The sequence below is a fragment of the Ictidomys tridecemlineatus genome, chromosome 6 (genome assembly GCF_052094955.1).
Source record: "Ictidomys tridecemlineatus isolate mIctTri1 chromosome 6, mIctTri1.hap1, whole genome shotgun sequence".
NCBI classification, from domain to species: domain Eukaryota; kingdom Metazoa; phylum Chordata; class Mammalia; order Rodentia; family Sciuridae; genus Ictidomys; species Ictidomys tridecemlineatus.
In genome coordinates, this window is record NC_135482.1 from 6,953,705 (window position 1) to 6,963,643 (window position 9,939).

At 37.9% G+C, this 9,939-nt stretch overlaps 1 protein-coding gene across 2 annotated transcripts in view; it reads right to left on the reverse strand.

The window, feature by feature from the left end:
* Window positions 1-649: 649 nt before the first annotated feature.
* The window catches only part of Xpnpep3 (X-prolyl aminopeptidase 3), a 59,887-nt gene continuing 50,597 nt past the window's right edge, over window positions 650-9,939 (reverse strand). For both annotated transcript variants that reach the window (XM_078052687.1, XM_005322221.5), the window contains 3 exons: window positions 8,419-8,596; window positions 6,676-6,796; window positions 650-5,021 (listed from right to left, as the gene is read on the reverse strand). In XM_078052687.1, coding sequence (XP_077908813.1) covers window positions 4,855-5,021; window positions 6,676-6,796; window positions 8,419-8,596 — 466 coding nt within the window. In that variant the 3' untranslated portion in view covers window positions 650-4,854. The remainder of the gene's footprint in view (window positions 5,022-6,675; window positions 6,797-8,418; window positions 8,597-9,939) is intronic.

Below are 9,939 nucleotides of genomic sequence, written 5' to 3' on the forward strand. Positions count from 1 at the left end.
ATATAGAAACAAAAGTATATGTGTGTATATATGTATATGTGCATGTATGTATATGTATATAGAAACAAAAGTATATGTGTGTATATATGTATTGTGCATGTATGTATATGAATATTCAAAGTACATAAAAGATGGTTCCTAGAAATGGGAATGCAGCTCAGTGGTGGAATATCTGTCTAGTGCTCAAGGACCTGGGTTAAATTCCCAGCAATGAAAAACCTAGCAAATAAGTAAGTAAATAAACACAGATGGTTTCCCAATGGAGAGGCAGCACATGATTCAGTGTATGGCTCATATGGCTCACGGAGAAAGTTTGCTTTTTCACTATTTTGCAAATTTATCCTACTGTCCCATAAAATCCAGTCTTCCTAAAGTGCTTGTCTATGGCTATTGTTTATAGTCTTGTGGCCTTATAGGGCTGCCTGGAAAATTATGGGCCAGTGTTTCGGAGTTAACTTTCAAAAGGCTGGATCAAATCCAATTTTTTTCCTCTATCTGCAACTTGTAAGAGCATCTCAAGTTTACTATCAAGATTTTGTGATGCCATTTAATGAATACTTTGTAAAAGAAAATATTTTGTAAAACAAAGTGTTCTCACATTTAAACCTATAAACCCTAGATTATAAAATAACACACATACTCCAAACAATTCTATATTGTTTTATAGTATATTTTAAAAATGACAGTAACAAATACTTTCCCCTTGTTGGGGAATGACAAATGTCATTTTCAATGAATAGAACCTTAAAAAGTAACAGCATTTTGTCCAAACTGAACTTATATAATTGCACAGAAGTCATACAAAGCATTAATACTAACAAAGACGGTATACCCAAGAGGCCTTGGGTCCAGTAGGGACTATGACCTGAACAGCAGAGATGATATTCCAAGTTCCTCAGTGACACATAGGAAGAGACAAGATTAACCAGACCGGTGTGGTTTGACTATGGAATTCTGCCACAATGTTAGAATGCGATGACCTTCACCTTTTTATGACTCCTAGAACATGAAAAATGCTTCAGCTTAAAGTAAGTTTTGGGGCTTAAAACTTACCCTTCCTGCTTAAGGTTTGGGTTATGGATCCAGCTTGAGGAAACTAAAATTAAAAAAAAAGTTAACCAGGGCCAGGGTTATAGCTCAGTGGTAGAGCACTTGCCAAGCATGCATGAGGCACTGGGTTCGATCCTGGCACCATATAAACAAAATAAAGGTACTGTGTCCATCTACAACTAAAAAAGTATTAAAAAAAAAAAATAAAAACACTTTCCATATGGGGTCCTTTATAGTGCCATCATCTTAGGCCCTCATTCAATTTCTAACACACAAATAAGTAACACTGTCATACTAGCTGAAGGATGGCAGATGGGTTCCAACTTGAATTACAACACTTTTATGGGTAGGTTATCGAAACGTTGTTACACAGGACCCTGAGATCACTAGATTGATAGACTGGTGGGAGGGTTCTCTCAGTGTCACTGTGATCTGAGGGGCACAGGTGAGGGGAGAGGCAGCACCCGTGTTTCACAGCTACAGTCTCCTTATTAATAACAAATCTGAAGAGGATGTGCATTATAAATATCTGGAAATACAGAGCAGCTAAATTTGTTTTAATGAGATACACTGACCTAGGTTCTATCCTCAGCACTGCAAAGAAAAGAAAGAAAAAATAAGAGAGAAAAAAAGGAGAGAAAAGACTATGAATGTTCTAGAAAGGGTGTATAAAACGTACATTTTAAGCCACCATCAAAGGCACACCTTCTGAATTTGGAGACTGTGACTAGAAGAGGTGCTTTTTTTTTTTTTTTTTTGGTACTGGGGATTGAACCCAGAGGCACTTAACCCCTGAGCCACATCCCAGACCTTTTTATTTTTATTTTGTGATAGGGTCTTGCTAAGTTACGGAAGCTGGTCTTGAACTTGTAATCTTCCTGTCTCAGCCTCACAAATTTCTGGGATTTTAGATATGTCAACTGCGCCCAGCTTTATATACATTTTTTTTTTTTAAAGAGAGAGTGAGAGAGGAGAGAGAGAGATAGAGAGAATTCTTAATATTTATTTTTTAGTTCTCGGTGGACACAACATCTTTGTTGGTATGTGGTGCTGAGGATCGAACCCGGGCCGCACGCATGCCAGGCGAGCGCGCTACCGCTTGAGCCACATCCCCAGCCCTTTATATACATTTTTGAGACAGGGTCTAGTTAAATTGCTGGGGCTGGTCTCCAGCTTGTGATCTTCCTGCCTCAGCCTCTCAAATTACTGGGATTACAGGCGTCCTTCATCATGTCAAGGTAAGAAGTGAATTTGTAATTTGAGTATTCCTCGTGTCTCTAATTTAAAAAACTTCTAGTTTCCGGAGAAGAGCAATTTCTGAAATAAATTCATAAAAGCATGTGACACTGCCTATCCAGATATGCTTCTTTCATTTAGATGGTATAATTGATTGATACAACCACATATCTAAATGCAGGGGAAAAATTCCAGTGACAATATCTGAAGAAGGTTTTTTTCTTTTCATTTTTAAATTTTAAATAAAAGTTCTCAGTAGGAAAGCCTGGTAGTATATGTGAAATATTTGATTATTATACTTTTGACTGGAGAAAAATATGGGGTATGTCTGTGGCATGGCTAAGAATGAATAAGATCTCTGCACTGTGAAAAATTACCTGTTCAACAAATCCTAATATATATTAGACAGCTATGAGATCTTCATTATGTTCTAATAGTCTGACTCAAACGCTTAGCTACTATAGTTAATCTGGTTAATTCAAAGGAGGATGAACCTGGTGCAGGGACTATAGACACCAGTACTTCTGTAGAACTTTTCTGCATGATGTCCAGGTGAAGACCACAGAAAATGAGTTACGGGAAGAAAAGGAAATTCCAGGATTTAAAAAGAATAAAGGAGGATTGGGGCTGTAGCTCAGTGGCAGAGTGCTTGCATTCGTGAGGTACTGGGTTCGATCCTCAACACCACATAAAAATAAACAAATAAAATAAAGGCATTCTGTCCATCTGCAACTACAAAAAAAAAAAAAAAAAAAAAAAGAATAAAGTACAAAGACTAGGTGAATGAAAAGCCAGAGTGGTTTTATGCCCCTCCCTTTCTGTTAGAAAGCAGCACAGACTAAGAATTGGAAGAAGGTGGGAGGGCAGGAATGGGGATATAGCCTCCATTGGTGCAGCCTCCATTCCCTTAGCCACTTAGCTAACATTAGCAGAGCCAGGCACTTGTGGATGAGAACTATCTGTCAGAATGTGATCTCTATCACTTTTGTTGTAACACTATCTTTTTCTTTTGTCTGTTTTTGGCTCAGTACGTACTATGAGCAAACTTCTAGCACTAGATTACTAATCCCTTAGTCTTGAGCTTCCTTAACACAAATACGAAAAAAAGAAAACCACAAACCCTTGAACCATTATGTTTTGTATATTGGGTTTAAAGGAGGTGAATGCACTGGTCCTTAGAAAGAAGACTTCTGAATAAACCATCTTTAGTAATTTAGCTCTGTTCATTATACAGACTGAGTTGTTGTATTGATTAAAATATTTAATCAGAGCTAGAGGAAATCACAGAATAGGAGGGTTATTTCTCTGAAAACTGAATGCCATTATTTTGACTTTAACAGGGTAAGTGGGGGATCTGCTTTTGGCCAGTGCAGTAATTTCAAGAGTGACTTATGAGGTCAGTGCATTACCTAGTGTGGTGGCCAGGTATGGTAGGACTTAAATGTAATCCCAGGTAGGCAAAGGCTGGCCCAGGAGGATTACAAGTTCTAAGCCAGCCTGGGTAACTGAGTAAGATCCTGTCTCAAAATTTAAAAGATGTGGGGATACAGCTCAGTGGTAGGTAGAGTGCTTGCCTAGTATATGTGAGGTGCTAGGTTCTAGTACTGGGAGGAGAGGTGGGAAGAAAAAGAAAAAACAAAGTAAATAAACTGTGAAGGAGCCAGGTACAGTGGCATGCCAGCAACTCTGGAGGCTGAGATGGGAGGATCACTTAAGCCCTAAAGTTTAAGACCAGCCTAGGTAAACAACTTATCTCAAAAACAATAACAATAACAACAACAACCAAAAACTTATAAAGGAATCAGGGATGCCTGGGAAAGGAATCATCTTTAAATTGAAGAGAACAAATAGTTGGAGGTCTGGATCTGTAAGAGACATACATATTCTTTTCTTTCTGTTCCGTTTTCTTCCTTATGAAAAATCTAAACACTTTCTAGGGCTCGGGCAATCAAATAGCAAGAAAGATTCAAAACTATTTTGTTCAATAGCTCATGTTGCTGAATCTGGACTGTGGCTGAATGAAAAGGATGCCAGTTTCCCTGCAAGTTCATGTGGCTCCAGTACATAAGCAGAATATGGAATATGGAGGCAGGAGTTATGAAAGGTACGTGCTGGCCATCTAAAGTCACTGACATGTAGTTCTCAGCACAGGCAGAGATCCTGGTGATTAGCTTAAAATACAGGCATCATATATCTTATGACATCAGTGAAAGTAAAGAAAGGACCTAGAGAGAAGAGAATTTTCCCTATGTTTAAATGTGTTAATTGGAATGAAATGACATATATAACCAAGACCTTATTTTACGTTTAAAAATTAAACTTGTTTGGATCATTAATTCTATAGAATTAATGTTACTAAAGTCACAGTAAGAAATCATTCCAAAATTCACTTTTCTGTTTTTCCATCTATTTAGAAAAGCCCATGTAATGATTACACACATCATATATAGCTGCTGCACCCTCAAATAAAACATGTGCATAAATATGCATGGAGACTCAGAATGCACAAATGCAGGGATGCCTGCACGCCTGTTTTGAACCTGAGATGCATCTGAGTTGCAATGGGGGTCATGAGGTTCTGCTGCAGATCTGCTCAATGTCATTTATCTCTTTGGGACAATCTGCAGAAAGGATGAGAGGGGAGTCCCGAGTCACCACTATATCATCCTCGATTCGCACACCAAGACCTCGAAACTTCTCTGGAGCATCTCTGTCATCCTCTGGAATATAAATGCCTGAGAAGTAGAGAGAAGAGTGCATTGTTCAACATGGCAGTAACTGGGTGATCCTGGGCAAGTTAATATGAGTTATAATTTTTTATCTGTGTCTGTATCTTAAGCCTATCAGAGTTATGAGAATTAAATGAGAACACATTTAATAGCGCCTGGCACATAATGATCAATAATATGGGATATTATCATTACTAGAATTATTATCATTACAGTCATCTTGTGTATTAGTCTACAGGCTCTACATGACAATGTTGATTGTGATTCCCTCATAGTCTACTAGCTCACATAGGACACTAAAGTTAGTTACTTAACTTATGAATATGTCTATACATGCTGGGAACTAGCAGATTATATATGTACACTCCCTTTGCCTAATGCTCCTCTGGAAAAGGGCATGTGGCTAAAATAAAGATAAAATATATATTAAATGTGTTTAAATTGCATTTAAATATTTATTTAGTGATTATTAGCCTTAACAAGCAGAAACTGTTGAATAGTCATTAAAGTTCCCCCCCCCCACCCAGGCACAGTGGTGCAAGCCTGTAATCCCAGTGGCTCTGAGGCTGAGGCAGGAGGATTTTGAGTTCAAGGTCAGCTGCAGCAATTTATCGAGGCCCTAAGCAACTCAGCAAGATGCTGTCTCTAAATAAATATGAAAAGGGCTGGAGATGTGGCTCAGTGGTTAAACGCCTCTGGGTTCAATCCCTGGTACAAAAAATAAAAAAATAAAAAGAGGATTCAAAAAAATCTAAGGAAGAATCCATGTGCACTCATTTACTAACAAGATTAGACTAATTAGACTAAAGAGCATCTAAGACCAGAACAACAAACAACTGGGTTCAAAGAGTGGTATGAAATACATTTCCAAGCAATAATTTCTATAATTTAGAGGTTAAAACATTTTATCTAAAGTTATGATCTTCTTTTCACCATGAAAACAGTGTCTGTTTTTACAAATTAGCTCTTGGGGGTCTAGGTATGGAGCTCAGTAATATAGTGTTTACTTAGCATGCATGAGGCCCTAGATTTGATCCCCAGCACTATTATTTACTTAAAATAAATAATTAACTAATTAATTTAAAAAATAAAAAAATTAACTCTTGGAACATTAATCTTCCACACCATTTCTCTTTTGCATTCTGTCTGACAGCTGGTATCACTTCAATCAGGAAACCTATTTGACTGAAAGGAGTTGGAGACTAAGCAGTAGGATAATGCTGGATAGTTCACTGTAGCTTGCAGGGATGTTGCATTTGAACATGGAGAGTCTATAGGTCTCTCTGCCTGCACTCACTGGGTTTTGGAAGTTTGAGCAGTCCACTACTAACAACTGGGAGAATAGCACAAATTGGCTCTGGCAAAGGCAGAATTAAAAACAGATTTATTTTTTAATATCTGCTTATAGGAAAGCATTCACCATCTGTTGATTATTGGAGAAGTAAAATTAAACAAATTATGTGGAAAAAAAGGTAAAAGAAATTAAACGAATTGTGTGATGTTAAATAAGAAAGTTAAAGATAAATCTAAAATGAAGTCACCACTGCACTGGAGAGATCCACCCTGTCCCTCCTGTCCCCTCTTTTAATATAATTAATTATGTTGGTTCAGGTAAAAACAATCACAGTATTATTTGTCCTGAAAGGACCGAGCTCCTCACCTGGTTCAATTGTGATCACCATACCCGGCTGCAGAGGGAGAGAACGGGGCATGTCTGGAGTATCATGGACATCCATCCCAAGGTAATGGCCTACATGGTGAGGGCAGTATTTTCGAGCAGACTAGAAGAGATAATAACCACAGTTTTATTAGAGCAAGGACCTCTTAAGGGGCAAGTTGGGCATGTTTAAATCAGTGAGATTTGCATTAATACTTTCCCAATGGTTCTGCTACTTATGTTAACCTGTCCTTGGGCTATTGCTTAAGAGGCCTGATGATGGGTCTGGGGAATCTAACTAACATGTGCCTAGCTTCTGCTTATATGCAATTCTGCCAATGACACTAAATCCACATTCCCATCTCACTAAAAATCTACTACACACTTGTTGACTTGGGGAATCCCAGTAATGACTATGACAAATGAAAATCTCTTTCCTTGGTTAAGGGAAGATGACCATATTAGGATCCTTATCTTTTCAATACTCTCACATCTCTCTCAGGAAGCCTACTCTGGACACCCTAAGTAGGTTACAGCAACCTGTGGAGTAGGTATAATTATTAGGTATTCACTAGCTTGGATATTTCTATCAGTTAATTAAAGAAGTGTAAGCCTAAATAACAGAAGATTTATAGCTTCTTTTTTTTAATATTTTTTTTTAGTTGTAGTTGGACACACCATCTTTATTTTATTTATTTTTATGTGGTGCTGAGAATCGAACCCAGCCTCTCCCAGGTGCTAGGCAAGCGTTCTACTGCTGAACATAACCCAGCCCCAATAGTTTATTTTCTTCTCTCTTTTGCAGTACTGGGGATTGAACCCACCAGAGCCTTGAGCATACTAGGCAAGCACTCTAACACTGAACTACATCCCTCGCCCTCTTTAAAAATTTTATTTTGAGATGGGGTCTAGTTAAGTTGCTGAGGCTGGCCTTGAACTTTCAATCCTCCTGCCTAAGCCTCCAGAGTGTCTGGGATTACAGGTGTGCACCAGCATACCTGGCTTTATAGCTTCTTTTCTATTTCTATTCTTTTCTATTCTCTTCTTTGCTTCTGTTCGATTAGAGCAGCCTGAACTTAGAGATGAAAGATGCTTAATGGTCTATCTGGCTTGACCACTTAAAGCTGAGGTTTTACATTTTTAGACATCATTATATTTTGGGAGCAGATAAAATTTATTAAAGACAGGCTTTTGAACATAGTGTTAAAATCTCAACAATGTCACTCAAACAACAAACATTCTCTCCTCTGACCTTCAGAATCATCACAAAAGGATTGAGAGTTAACTTCTCTTCTTTTTAATGTCCTTTTCTACCCATTATGAACCAGACTTCATTTTGTTTTCTGAATATTGAGCTGGTCACACAGTAAGTCAAGAATCAGAATGTGCTGCCATCTTCTGGAAGATGTTAAGTACTGATTCCTTTTGTTTCAACCAATGTTAAAGCCAAATCCTTTCTACAGATATGGAATACAAAGATCTTTTCTTTCTTTCTTTTTTGGTGGTAATGGGGATTGAACCCAGGGCCTCAAGTATGTTAGCACTCTTACTGAGCCACATCCTCAACCACTGAAAAGTTGATACAGGGTTTCACTAAATCTCCCAGGCTGGTCTTGAACTTGCACAATCTGTTTGCCTCAGCCTCCTGAGTTAGTAGGATTATAAGTGTCTACTTAGCTTTATATAGGGTAAAATAGAGCAGCATGTTGGCATTCTTGAGAACTGGGGTCAAGAAAAGGGAAGTACCTTGAAAGCATTTTCTTTGCTGTTCTTCATGATCCCCAACTCTTTAAGCTTCTGTCCTGTTAGCGTCAACATCATGCTGTAGATATTCTCCAAGCTTGTCCCAGGGGAGCAGAGGGACAGACAAGCCCTCTGGATCTCTAGAACAGCTTCATAGAGTTCTGCCTGAGCTGCGGTGAACCTATGAACAGGAAAGTAAAAGACCTTAAATTCAGAATAATCAGATATTGCAAGAACTTTGCTTCTGTTCGATTAGAGGAATTCTAGGCTGCTGTTGCTGAGGCATTGTTGATACTTGGTAACTACTGAAACATCATTACTAAGAGAACCCTGACCATACCCTAGGTGCTCAGTAGGAGAGTGACACTCCTTCAAGCTGGGGCAGCAACACAGCCTCTCCTTCAGATGGTTACTAGGTGCTTATTAATGAGCTGAGGTAATATATGTATTCTCATATACTCTTGATGGGAGTGTAAATTATTATAGTCAATTAAATCAAAGGCCTTAAAGAGGGCTAGGGTTGTGGCTCAGCGGTAGAGCACTCACTCACATGTACAAGACCCTGGGTTTGATCCTCAGCACCACATAAAAATAATAAATGAAATAAAGGTATTGTGTCTAACTACAACTAGAAAATAAATATTAAAAAAAGGCCTTAAAAATAAATTGAACTTTTGATTCTGCTTAAGAACCCATCCTTAGAAAGTAATTGAAATTCAAAAAAGTTGAATGTACAAAGATATTTGTTTTTGTAATATTTGTAGGGTATAACTGCATAATTTGATGAACTCTAATATAATGATTAAATATAACAATATAGTAATATAAATGAACACCTATGTACCCTCTAGGCTCAACCATTATCAATATTTTTATAATTATGTCATCTATAAATGCACTCAGACCTCATCCCACAAAGTACTATTTTATTTATTTTATATTTACTGGGGATTGAATCCAAGGGTACTTTATCACTGAGCTACATCCCCAGTTCTTTTTATTTTGAGATGAGTCTTGCGAAGTTGCCCAGGGTGGCCTCAAACTCATGATTCTCTTGCTTTAATCTCTGAAGTTGCTGAGATTATAGGAGTGTGCCACTAAATAATTTTTTTTAGCTGAATATCTTTTTTTATTGGTTGTTTAAAACATTACATAGCTCTTGACATATCATATTTCATACATTTGATTCAAGTGGGTTATGAACTCCCATTTTTACCCCATATACAGATTGCAGAATCACATTGGTTACACATCCACGTTTTTACATATTGCCATACTAGTGACTGTTGTATTCTGCTATCTTTCCTATCCTCTACTATCCCCCCTCCCCTCCCCTCCCTTCTTCTCTCTCTACCCCATCTACTGTAATTCATTTCTCTCCCTTGATTTTTTCCCTTTCCCCTCACATCCTCTTATATGTAATTTTGTATAACAATGAGGGTCTCCATGAAATTTCCCTTCTCTCTCCCTTTCCCTCCCACCTCTCGTCCCTGTTTAATGTTAATCTTTTTCTCATGCTCTTCC